At 39.3% G+C, this 13167-nt stretch overlaps 1 protein-coding gene across 1 annotated transcript in view; it reads left to right on the top strand.

Moving 5' to 3' along the window:
* The window catches only part of LOC124776164 (phospholipid-transporting ATPase ABCA3), a 544268-nt gene that overhangs the window by 517367 nt on the left and 13734 nt on the right, over nt 1-13167 (top strand). The window contains exon 27 of the mRNA XM_047251005.1: nt 3171-3322. Coding sequence (XP_047106961.1) covers nt 3171-3322 — 152 coding nt within the window. The remainder of the gene's footprint in view (nt 1-3170; nt 3323-13167) is intronic.

Genomic DNA, 13167 nt, shown 5'->3' with positions numbered 1-13167 from the left:
GTGAGGATGGAGACAGACCCATCACAGCTGCCAATCACCTCAGGTACTGAGTGGTCTGCCCTTCCTCTCCCTCCCACCTCTACTAGGGAGCTGCTGAAAGCTAGGACAGTGTTGTCAGTTTTATACGTGTCATGCAGTACTAAACCTCCCCCCCCCCCCCCCCCCCCCCCCCCCTGAAGGTAATTGGCCACCAGCAATTCTACCTGACAATTTAAAAGACTTTCTAAGGATTCTATGACTACAGACACCAATTTCAGTTGGCACACATTCTTCCTTACTTTTGCAGCTAATTATAACCTTTTCTTGATGTTTAGTGTCTTATTAATGCTCAGTAAGTATAATGTTTCCATTCTATTTTGTGTTGGCATTATAGGAGTTCATGCTTGTAAAATAATGCTCTCGATGAAAAAATTAGATTCTTTGTTTTCATTGACAAATTGTGTATACACAGTCTTCATTAAATTTGCATTCATGTTTATGAAATGCTGTTATTAGTCTAATTTCCATATTATCTCTAATTTGCCATGGGCAGTCTTCAGCTTTGAACCAATATTTATGACATATTTTTTTAAAAATGATAGTAACGCCTTATATGTGTACTTGTTATTATACTACAACAAAACTTATAGCTTTCGAATCTAGCTCTTACCGATGTGTAGGAAAGGAAAAAACATTCCGTGGAATTCAGTTATAACTTCATTGCTGACATATATTACCCATACATCTGTGTTATTACACGTAATCAGAACCACAAGATATACAGCACATTCTTTATCCTCCATCTTTGCTCTTATATGCAAAAAATGACTGTATCAGCTACGGATAGTAATGAGACATTCAGCTGCACCTGAAATGTGAACATATATTGTCCATACTTTTCCTGTGCCAGTAAAATTATATCTCATAACTGCAACATTGTGTAAAGGATAAATTGCTACTCACCACACACAGAAGACACTGAGTTGCAAACAGTCACAATAAAAAGACTACTGAACATTTAAGCTTTCAGCCAACAGCCCTCCTTCTGAATTACAAACAACACACATTCATATAAGCACAAGTCACACATACATTACCACTATCTCTGGTTGGCCTGCAGACTGCAGCTGTGCCTGATGGGAGAAGCAATATGACACGAGTGTTAGGGATATGGAGAGGCAGAAGCAGGGAGCAGGAAGGTAGCAGGTTAGAGGTGGAGGAGGTGTAGTACTGCTTGTGGGAGCATTCAGCACAGTTGAGAGGTTTGGGGGGGGGGGGGGGGTGTCAAGCAGAAAAGGAGATAAGTAGAGAATGGAAAATAAACTAGTGGATGTGTTGGTGGAATAGAAGGCCGTGTAGTGCTGGAATGGAATGGAGCACAGAAGGCGATAGATAGGTGGAGGATGAGGCAAGGGCTCTACTGGAACATAGGATGTATTCCAGCTGAGCGGTCCAGGAAAGCTGGTGTCAGGAGGAAGGATCTCAGTCACTGGAAAGAAACACACTGTGTTGGACAGCATGTTCTGCAGCAGTAAATGATATGACTGCTTTCACATGTAGCCCTGCCTTTGACATGGTAGGAGATGCCTGTGGCTGGATTTGAGCAAGTGGTTATGAGAGGATGTACGAGGGAGGTCTTGCTACCAGTCTATTGCAAGAATATGAGCAGTGAGGCAAGGGGTTTGGAGCGGGATGGGCCAGGATATTGCGTAGGTTTGGTGGACATCAGAATGGTATGATGGTGAGGCAACATTTGAGATTAAGAAATTCTGGAATGTTAAGGATGTTAACAGGGGGTGATCTGGAGGCAGTGGTGGCAGATCACTGTTAGATGGAGGAGTGAAATGAGTCGATATTGGTTTTGGGTTGAGTCTGACCGGTAGGGTTCATAAGCAAATGTGCCACCTTCCTCGACGATGAACTCTGCCTCGAGGACAGCTACATTAGTGTCTCCGTCCAAAAAAAGTACCGACCACCAGAATACTTTCACTTCGACGGCTGCCACCCATTCAGTACCGAGTAGTCCTATCCATATAGTCTAGCCCCCCTCGGTCATCATATCTGCAGTGATGAACAGTCGCTCTCCAAATACATCGAGGGACTCGGTGAGGCCTTCACTGACCTAAAGTACCGACTCAATGTTGTATCTCGCACGTCTTGTCTCTCCAGTCACCTACCACCTCCCACAAACCCACCATCTGGCCACAGAGGAGCACTCCCCTTGTGACTCAGTTCCACTGGTGACTGAAGCAGTTTAATCACATTCTCCACTGGAGTTTCAACTGCTTCTTGTTGTGCCCTGAAATGAGGGATTTCCTACCCACTATCCTTCCCATCTGTCCCAAAGTGGTTCCTGCCGCCCGCAGAACCTACACAACATCCTCGTGTGTTCCTACTCTGCCCTTGCTCCCAATACCTCATGTTTCATATACTTGCAATAGAACTGGATATAAGACCTGTCCCATACATCCCCCACTACCACCTACTCCAGCCACCAGAGGGCCACCTGTGAATGCAACCGTGTGATGTACCAACTTAGCTGCAACCACTGTGCCACATTCTAGGTGGACATGATAACTAACAAGCTTTCTGTCCACATGAATTGCCAAGACACAGCTGGACCACCTAGCTGCTAGGCATGCAATCCAACATGATGTCCCTCACTTTCGTGACTGCTCCACAGACTGCGTCATCTGGACATCTACCAGCTTTTCTAAACTGCACAGATGGAAATGCTCCGTGCATTATATTCTACATTCCCATAATGTGCCCTGGACTCAACCTTCCCTAGTCCCTGTACTCCATCTACCTAACCCCTTCCCTATTCCCACTTTAGCACTACACAGCCTAATATTCCAACAACACACTCCCTAATCTTTTTCCCCGTCTCTACTTCTCCCCTCCTGCTATTCCATGCAATATTGTTTGTGCATTGCAAATTACTTTTCTCTATAAGCCAAATGAAGTGCTTTTCGTTGTAAAGCTGTGAATTTTAATTTATTATTTTTCCCCCAAGTTGAATCTCCACTACTTACACTCTATAAATTAACTATATTGCATAAATGAACAGTGTTGTTTTATCACCATTAGCATGAGCAGTCTTCAGACAGAGCTCAAAGAACAACATAAAGAGTAAATGTGATCATATTGCTACTGTTTTATGATTATATTTAACTGATAATATTTAACAGGTGCAGTACTTCGAGAGGAACATGATATCTTCCTGACGTACTACATCCCTAATTCAAAATTTCCTTGGTCTAGGATGTTTGGAATTATGGAAGATGTGAAGTTGAAGTTTAATATTGAAGATTATTCTATAGGCCAAACTACTCTAGAACAGGTATGTACACAATGAGCAACAACTAGTGTTTAAAGGCTTAAACTGTTGATATAGAGGAAAGAATATAAAAAGTAATGCTGTCTGTTGATAGGAAAAGATGGAAGGATTTGTCAGTGTGATGGGAAATGATTTTATGATTATTTCAAAAAAGTTCCCAATATGAACATTGATCATGTTATATGGTACCACTGAATGCTCTAACATATTATGAGTGCAGAAGTAAGGAAGTATCTCGGACAGAATGACTTTCATGCTAGCAAGCCTCATCAGTCATGTTACCCAACTCCTGCTTTCCTCACCTGACATTCTGAAATTCACAGATCAAGACAAAAAGGTAGATTCAGCATTTCTTAAGTTGCAGAAAGCATTTGACTCAGAACTGCATCAACACTTATTAATGAACATGTGATAGTGTGGGATACAAAATGAAATTTGTGACTGGACTGAGGGTTTTTTGGTACAAAGCAGATGTAAAAGTAATTTCATTCGTGTGCCAAGGAAGTGTCATGTGCCAAGGAAGTTTGTGGTGACCCTTGTGCATGTTTTATATTAATAACCTTGCAAATTAATCTCCTGTAATAGTAGACTCAAACAATTTATATACATAGCTGCCAACCTTGAGAAGAGGCTGTCAGTAACCAAATGGCAAATATGGATTGGTCCCCCATCCCCCAGAAACTAATCCAAATTATCATTTTCAATAAAGAAAACTTCTGCAGCCTCACACTTCCAATGGATGTGTCAGGGGAATCTGCAGTTGATGGTCCCCCTGCCATCTACTCGTTTACTACTGACTGCTGCCTCCTACATACATTCATTTCTGCCTCATAGAAAGTTTTTTGTTGTCATCAGCCTTTCATATCCTGGCAGCTTGCTTGCTGCTGTCAAATTTTTCCTGAGTCAGATAAGGAATCCTGTGGTTCTTGGTGTTGTTGTTGTTGTTGTTGTGGTGGTGGTGGTGGTGTAGAGAAATGAGAAACTAAATATTGTTGGATGTAAGGTCTGCCAGTTATGCAAAACACCATTTTTTCAAAAGTTCTCAAACATGGTTCAACACCTCTGTGCCATTATCAGTGGATTTCTGTTCTGTTTAATCTTTACATTTGGTTTGCACTGTTTTTCAGGACCACTTGTATTTTATTTCATGCTGGTAACTTGTCATGTTTTTGTTTGGCAAGCCCTTTTTTCTCAGCGTGCTGATGAGGTGTTGTGAAGCACACATAAATATAACATATTTTCAGAAATTTGGTAGTAAAACCAGTTCGCACATCACCAAAACACACTGACCAAATTTCTGAAAAGACAAGAGCTGCAATCCAAACGATGAGAAACTTTTTTTTATCCACATTACTGCTGTTGGTGCAAAACAATGCGGTATTTTTTCTTGTAGGGAGTTAAGCTTCTGTTTAATATTTTTATAACTATGACTTTGAAAATTCAAGAGGCACTCCTATGCCTCTCTAGTCAATGGAGAGTGACAAGTTCGTAAATTTTGCTTCTTGTCCAATTCTTTTCATCAAGAGCACACGTAAAGACAACATGTGACACTACAGATAGAGCAAAAACACACACACTAGTGTCGTGTAGTGGCATTTAGGGTAGCGTGCCAGGAACAATGTCCCTTTCATCTGAATTGCCAGGAACAATGTCTGTGCATGCAACGTTTTTTTGCAAAGTTGTTGACAACATGATGCGTGAGCTGCAAACAATATTGTAGACCATATTTCGAACTCAGTGCAAATGCACCTTTAGTTAGCTGTGGTTATGAAATCATTCGTAGACAGGTTTACTGTACACTCTGGAAGGACATCATTACGATCCATAAAAGATTTTATATCAATGAAAATAATTAATTTTTGAAAATATAATGTAATTGGGTGGATAAAAAAATCTACTCACCAAACATGACAGGAGATCACACTTACTGAAGTAAAGAAATTTGCATGCTTATGGAGCCAATGGCTCTTTCTTCCAGCAGAAGAGTTGAGGAGGAAAGAAAAGAACAAAGGAAAAGGACTAGCATGGTTCAGGAAATAGAAAGTGTTCAGAAAACTTGCCCAGAACCCTGGGTCATGGAAGACTTTCCGTATGGGATGAGAAGGAAAAACGGATTGTCAGGGACTGCACTGGACAAGGTTTGAAAACCTGAGAGCTTAAAAATGGAAGATGGGCAACACACAGTACAGAGATTACTACCCTAATTCTCAGTGTCAGTGAGTGTGCCAAGGCCTATATGCAAATTCCAGAGATGTTCCCAAGACGGCTGTTAATATCTCTTTCAGATTGTTTGAGTTTCAGTGTTGTCATATGGTTTACACATTGCAGCCTAGATGTGATAGTACTTTACAGATGAAGTTTCGAGAGATCTAAATTTTTGTTTTACATACAGGTGACATCCTTCTTTTTCTCATAGCGAACAAGAGCACATGCAGTTGTTATCTCAATGCCTTCAGGAATATGGGGTCGTCCTAAATGCAAACAAGTGCACAATAGGGAAGCCATCTATTAATTTTGTAGGATGTATAATGTCAGCAGAGGGTATCAAACACCTCCCTGACTGTGTGCAGGCAGTTCACCAGGATTTAAGATGTTTATTGAGCATATTAAACTTTTATTGATGACACATACTAAGAGTAGCAAAAACCCAAGCCGTTCTAGCAGCTAAAAACACCACTGGTAAATCCATGGTGACATGGACACAATAATGATGGGAAATTCGCAGCCATTAGCATTTTTTCCTCACAAACTCGCACTGGCTGAAACCTGTTGGTCAGCAACAGACTGGGAGCCTGTCACATTGTAAGAAGCACTAAAATACTTCCGCAGCAAACTTGAAGCAACGATTTTCACCGTCTTTGTTGATCATTACTGACTCATTTCTGTCTTCCTGAAGATTAATCAGTAACACTCACCTCATTGTATATATAGGATAATTTACCATGGATATATAGGATAATTTACCATGGATATCTGCTGTATAAGCTGCTTCAGAAATATTATCACAGATTGTCTCTCACTCTCATGCAAATCCGCCAGTGTAGTGTCATGACAAGAAATCACAAATGTCCTGTGCACAGATCCAGAGTTACAATTGCTATTACACAATAATAGACCAATTAAAAATCAAAAGAAATCTTCTTTCACCATTGCATATCACATTACGATGCGAAACCACCATTGTCAACAAAATGGTTCAAATGGCTCTGAGCACTATGGGACTTAACATCTGTGGTCATCAGTCCCCTAGAACTTAGAACTACTTAAACCTAACTAACCTAAGAACATCACACACATCCATGCCCGAGGCAGGATTCAAACCTGCGACCGTAGCAGTCGCGCGGTTCCGGACTGAGCGCTTAGAACCGCTAGACCACCATGGCCGGCCATTGTCAACAACGCCCATGCATTGTGATGGAGAGCTGCAAAAATAAATTCTGAGCTGTTCATTGTCTGTCCCATCCTGGCATTCGTGCTTCCCCCTGCACTATAATTCAACACTTGACATTGTTGGGAGCCAATGAACGATAGCAGCAGCTGGTAAAAGGTAGTTACGGTGAAACAAGATCTATGCATGTGCACCTGGACTTAGTAGGACCACTTATGAATACAAAAACTTGTTAACAAAAATAGACTGCTCTACCCACTTGTTGGAAGCCACACCTGTAATACTTCAGAACGGCAAAGCCACAACAGTCTTCATAGAGTAAGTAAAGCCTGCATATGTCACAGATGAAGAGCCTTCAGGCGGCAGCTGCAGCTCCCCCAACTCAAACACCACTGTTTGAGCAATTCTCAGTGGACGACACCCCCACAGCTTCACCGAACTGAGACACCAACAATCCAGCTATATCAGCAACACCTACAGGATGCAGCTCTCTGACATCCAAAGCTCCACCTCTACTAGGTTTTATTAACCAATATGTGTTTGGTTTAATCAAACAATGGAGTATCCAGGATGGAATAATGTCAGTTGTGAAAAGGGTTGTTGCTACTCATCATATAGCGGGGACACTGAATTGCAGAGATGCACAACAAAAAGACTGTCAGAAATTAAGCTTTCAGCCAACAAGGCCTTCATCAGAAATAGACAAAAAACACACACACACACGCAGAGTCTGCCCTCAGTAGCCAGAGACTGGTCATGTGTGTGTGTGAGTTGCATTTGTGAGAGAGTATATGTTATGTTGTCTATTTCCAATGAAGGCCTTGTTGGCTGAAAGCTTACTTTCTGACAATCTTTTTGTTGTGCCTACTTGTGACTCAGCGTCTCCACTGTACACTGGATAGCAACTACCCTTTTCACATAATTGACATTACATGTTTTGTTTGGTATATATACTGTACTCTGTAATTTTGTGGCAAACATTTTATCTACCATTCGCAATGTAAGCCCATTATTCACTGTATCGTGCCTAAAGATGCCAAATTTCTTATCAGTTTCTTTCTGCTGGAGGGGAGTACTGACTAGTCTGTGAACCATCCAAAGAAAAAAAAAATTCTTTGTGGGGCCTGTGGGTGACAAGAATTATTGTGGATGATGTTAGCAGTACAGACAACCATACTATCAGTGCTAAATCTATGAGCATTATCATCATTTTTCAGTCACATCCAGGAAACTAGTGGCATTTTGTTTTTCTGACTGTATAGCACAGGTAATGTTAGTATGTATGCTATTAAGCTGTGAACACAATATGAATATCAATGAATGAGCCTCTACTTGGCCCTAACACATCATCTCCATTTCTCATATAATATTCAGCTTTCTTAACAGTAACAGGGAATTTCTTGAAAAACTAACTTCCAAGATGATTCTCAAAAATGCCTGCAAGCAGCTGATCGTGAAAAAAATCAGGATACCATTTTTGTCGATAAGGTTGGGGTGCATGGTTTCATAACTAAGACTTCTTTTATTTCTCTCTCTGAAAAAATGAAATTGCACTTTTTACAGCTTTTCTGATTGAGGCATTAAGTCAGTTAGCTGGCTCTTTATTTAACTTTATGATATCATTGGTAGGAACAAAATCATGTATTTTGTTAAAGTAGTCATCTCAACTAATGATCACTAGACTATTTCCCTTTTAGGCCTTAAGGGCTGTTACTTTGTTCTCAGCTAATTTCTTGTTGATTTTGTGAGCTGTCTGGTTTTGTTTGCCAGTGCAACTCTCTCTCTCTCTCTCTCTCTCTCTCTCTCTCTCTCTCTCTCTCTCCGTTCCAATATATCTTTATGATATAAATTATAATTCTGTTGTGTTCCTAGAATGATAACTGGGCTATGTTTAAGGCAACTTTAGTGTTGGCAGTTATTTTCTTAGTCATGCCATCTTTCACAGTGGGAGACTAAATAATATTTTGAAAGCCTTCTGAGCTGGCAGATGTTCTTGGCCATGCTGTACTTGTTGCTATTTTTAAATCTCTTTAGGTGTGTTCACATTAATACAGCAAATTTTTGCACATGTGTGTTTTTTACCCTCTTACACTCGTGTTTTAAATATTTTGCTTACCTTGATCTGGTAAGATACCTCATTTTTACCACACAATGAGCCAATTGCGGTTATCTGTACATGTATTTATGTTTGTCACTAACTGTTGCTGATAGGAGTGCTCGTATGGTCTGTGGTAGCATAAATATATTCAGACTGCTGGAAACTTATGTTTTAGCATGTCATGACTTAATGTTCTGTAGTGAATTTCAACATACCATGTAAGTGCTATGTACATATTCAATTTTAACCATCTCTTACTTTATTTTAATGCCAGATAACTTCATATGGAGATAAAGTTTGCTTTCATTATGCTGAAAATGTCAAAAGTTCAATTGCAGTAAATATTTTCAACAGCCATAAGTGGAATGCCTACATTCAGTAATTACGTAAAGTCTATGGATCGAGTTCTCATCAAATTTTAGTTTCTCTCATTGCTGAAACATGTCAAAAATTTGTGCCCAGAATTTTTCCAGCTATTATTCTGTTTCCTGCAGCAGTTAACTACATGTTTGTGGCACATGATGTGCCTCTGAAACTCATCGCTGCAAGTATCCAGCCCTTAGATGCCAGGCATTCCTCTCTGAGATACACAGTTTTTCGAAAGCCTTAGGTGGTAATCAAATCTGGTTTTGTTATGTCCACATGTAACATCTAAAATTAAACACCTAATCAAGCAAATTTTTGCACATGTGTGTTTTTTACCCTCTTACACTCATGTTTTAAATATTTTGTTTACCTTGATCTGGTAAGATACCTCATTTTTACCGCACAATGTGTGAAGATGTGCATTACATCACATTCATATAAATGCCATAAAGTGTTGCAGACAATGTAGCTTGTCAACACCATAAACAGAATACAATGATACATATGGCTTAGCCGGCAACAAACTCACCATGTTAAGTAAGGCTGTAACAGCTGGAATAGCTGCTGCATTTGTTGGTCATTTAAGGAACCTTTAGGATCAAAGGTTGTAAATCCCATGTTAACTGTCATCACAGTACGCACCAAAATGACATCGATATATCCATGAAGCCTGCAAGTTAAGTCACTGATTGCTTAATGTTCAACAGTAGTTCACTAATGTTTTTCATATTAACTCATGTTATACATGTTCTCTGAGAAATATGCCTTTGCATGAAAACACTTTTACTTTTAGAAAGTATTAAAGACAAGCTTATTTGAATAATATCAACAGGCATTCTGAATGACACATCTGTTCACTGCTGTGGAGCTTCAATGACTTTACTACAGACTACCAAAAAGATGCTCATCGATGAACAGTAACACCCCATGACACATTGTACTCTTTTTCCCTGCATTGTAGATGAGCTTTATGTGTCGCAATTATTTCTCTTTTATTCATCTGGGCATATGAGAGTCTCGTTGTAACAACACCAGAATTCCTGTAGTTTACATCACCATGTAAATTTACATCTTGTTCTTGACTTTAATAAGCAGTTTTTGCCCTGTTAGTTGTACATTGAAAAGAATGAATGAGTAGAAATCTGCAGTAGTTAGAAAGTCTTGGGAAAGAACAAAACTGATTTCACTCTCAGAAAATGCAGGTCAAACACAGGACAAGGTTCGACATAGAAACCACAGGCGTTATAATTGTACATTGCCATGGTTGTGTTGGGAAAGAACCAGAGCTGCAGGCATTTATGAAACAGAAAGCACTGAAGCTCATTGTTATAAGTACTGAAATCTGGCTAAAGCCAGCTATAAAATCAACCAAAATTTTTGCGAAGGACCCGAAAGTGTTCAGAAAGGCTACATTAAATACACAGTCAATGTAAATGATTGCAAAGACATACTTGACCTCGTAGCAACAAATATCACCAAGCAAATAGGGATCATTATGACAGAGACAGGGATTAGTGACCACAATGTCTGTTCCTGTTAGAAATAGTCCATCATGTTGCAAAATTGAAGTACTTACTTGCTGTGAGATAGTATGGCTACAGGTTGTACTTGAAAACTGGAATAAATTAATAGTTGGTTCCCTATACTTAGCCCCCCACCCTTCACCAACTTGGATGATTCAGTTGCTGAACAGTTCAAAGAAGACTTTGAGTCTCATTTCAAATAGGTACCCATTCATACAATTATAGTTGGTAGTAGGCATAAAACATTGTCTGAAGTCGTACTGAATGCTATCTCAGAAAATTATTTTTAACGACTTGTTCAGGAGCCCACTAAAGGTGTAAATGGTTGCAAAGACATACTCGATCTTGTGGCAACAAATATCACCAAGCAAAAAGGGAGCATTATGATGGATACAGGAATTAGTGACCACAATGTCGTTGAAGTGAGACTGAATACTGTAACACTTGAAACCTATCAAAAATATATGCAAAATGTATCTTTTTAAAAAGCAGATAAAAATTCACTTCACAGCTTTCTAAGAGACTACCTCCATTACTTCCAAACTCACTATAAAAGTATAGACCAGATGTGGTTTGAATTCAGAGTAGTAATATCAACAGGAATGGAGAGATTTATACCAAATAAATTAATAATAGATAGAACTGACTCGCCATGGTACACAAAGCAGCTGACCCAACTGCTCCAGAAGCAACAAAAAAAGCATGCCAAATTTAAAAGAATTTAAAATCCCCAAGGCTGGCAAAGTTCCACAGAAGCTTGAAATTTAGTGTGAACTCCAAGGCGAGGTGATTTCAATAGTTCCCACAACAAACCTCTATCTCAAAATCTGGTACAAAATCCAAAGAGATTTTGGTTGTATTTGAAGTGCATCAGTGACAAAACATAATCAATATCTTCAATGCACGATAGCGAAGTTGATGTTCCCAATGATAGTGCCACTAAAGTGCAGTTTCTAAATACAGTTTTACTAAACTCTTTCACCAGAGAACACAAAGTAAGTATTCCAAAACTCAAATCAAGAACTGCTGCCAACATGAAAAGTGCCTTTGTTTTAGTGATTGTCACCCCAAGTCTCATATCATATCTGAGACACTCACTCACCTATTTTGCGATAATGCAAATCAAGCTGCCCTCCTTTGACGTTCTTCAGTGTCCTCCATCAATCCAGTCTGATAAGAATTCCTACTGCAGTGCAGCACTAGCAGAAAACAGATGAGAATAGTGTAAGCAGTCTCTTAAGTAAATGTGTTTCAACTTCTGTTCTGCCAATAAAACATAGTCTTTGGTTTGCCTTCCCCACAACATAATCTATGTGATCTTTCCAGTCTAAGTTGTTTGTAACTGTAATTCGTAGGTATTTAGTTGAATTGACAGCCTTTAAATTTTTGTGATTTATGATCTAACCAAAATTTAATACATTCCTTTTAGTACTCACGTGGATGACCTCACACTTTTTATTATTTAGGGTCAATTGCCACTTTTTGTGCCACACAGATAACTTGTTTAAATAATTTTGCAATTGGTTTCGATCTTATGATGACTTTACTAAATGGTAAATGACAGCATCATAATGCAAGACAAGTGCTCAGATTGCCTCCTAAGTTGTTTATATAGATTAGGAACAGCATGCAGTTTGATCATATGCCACTTGTGATAAATGGTATCGAAAGATTTTTGGAAATATAGAAATATGGAATCAATATGTGATCCCCTGTATATAGCATCTGTTACTTCATGAGAACAAAGAGCTAGTTGTGTTTCACACGAGTATTATTTTCTGAATCTGTGATGACTGTGTGTCAACAGATTATTTTCCTTGAGTAATTTATGATGATCAGAAACAGTATATGTTCCAAAACACTACTGCAAGTTGACATCTGTGCTGCAGGTCTATAATTCAATTAATTACACCCACTTCCTTTCTTGAGTACTGGTGTGAACTGAGCAACTTTCCAGTCTTTTGTTGAGCGAACTGTTGTGTGTGATTGTTAAGTACAGAGCTACATTGAAGTGGCAAAGAAACTGGTATGGACATGCGTATTCAAATGCAGATATGTGCAAACAGGCAGAATATGGTGCTTGAATCAGCAACACCTATATAGGACAGCAAGTGTCTGGTGAAGTTGTTAGATCAGTTACTGCTGTTAAAGTGGCAGGTAATCAGGATTTAAGTGAGTTTGAATGTAGTGTTATAGTCTGCACATGAGTGATGGGACACAACATCTCTGAGGTAGTGATGAAGTATGGGTTTCCTATATGACCATTTCACGAGTGTACCATAAACATCAGGATTATATAAGAAAATATCAGCCTCGATTGCGGTAATGAACCAAACTTTACCTAGGTTTCAGCCCAAGTAATTTAGCCTTCTTCAGAAGATAAACGTGATTCTATAATATGTTTACGAGGACATGGTCTAGAAATGAAACTAAAACAGCCTGAATAGGCATAGTCACATTTTAAAAATACGGT

This window comes from Schistocerca piceifrons, chromosome 2, assembly GCF_021461385.2.
Source record: "Schistocerca piceifrons isolate TAMUIC-IGC-003096 chromosome 2, iqSchPice1.1, whole genome shotgun sequence".
In the NCBI taxonomy this organism is placed as follows: domain Eukaryota; kingdom Metazoa; phylum Arthropoda; class Insecta; order Orthoptera; family Acrididae; genus Schistocerca; species Schistocerca piceifrons.
This window is presented reverse-complemented; position numbering and strand designations above follow the sequence as displayed.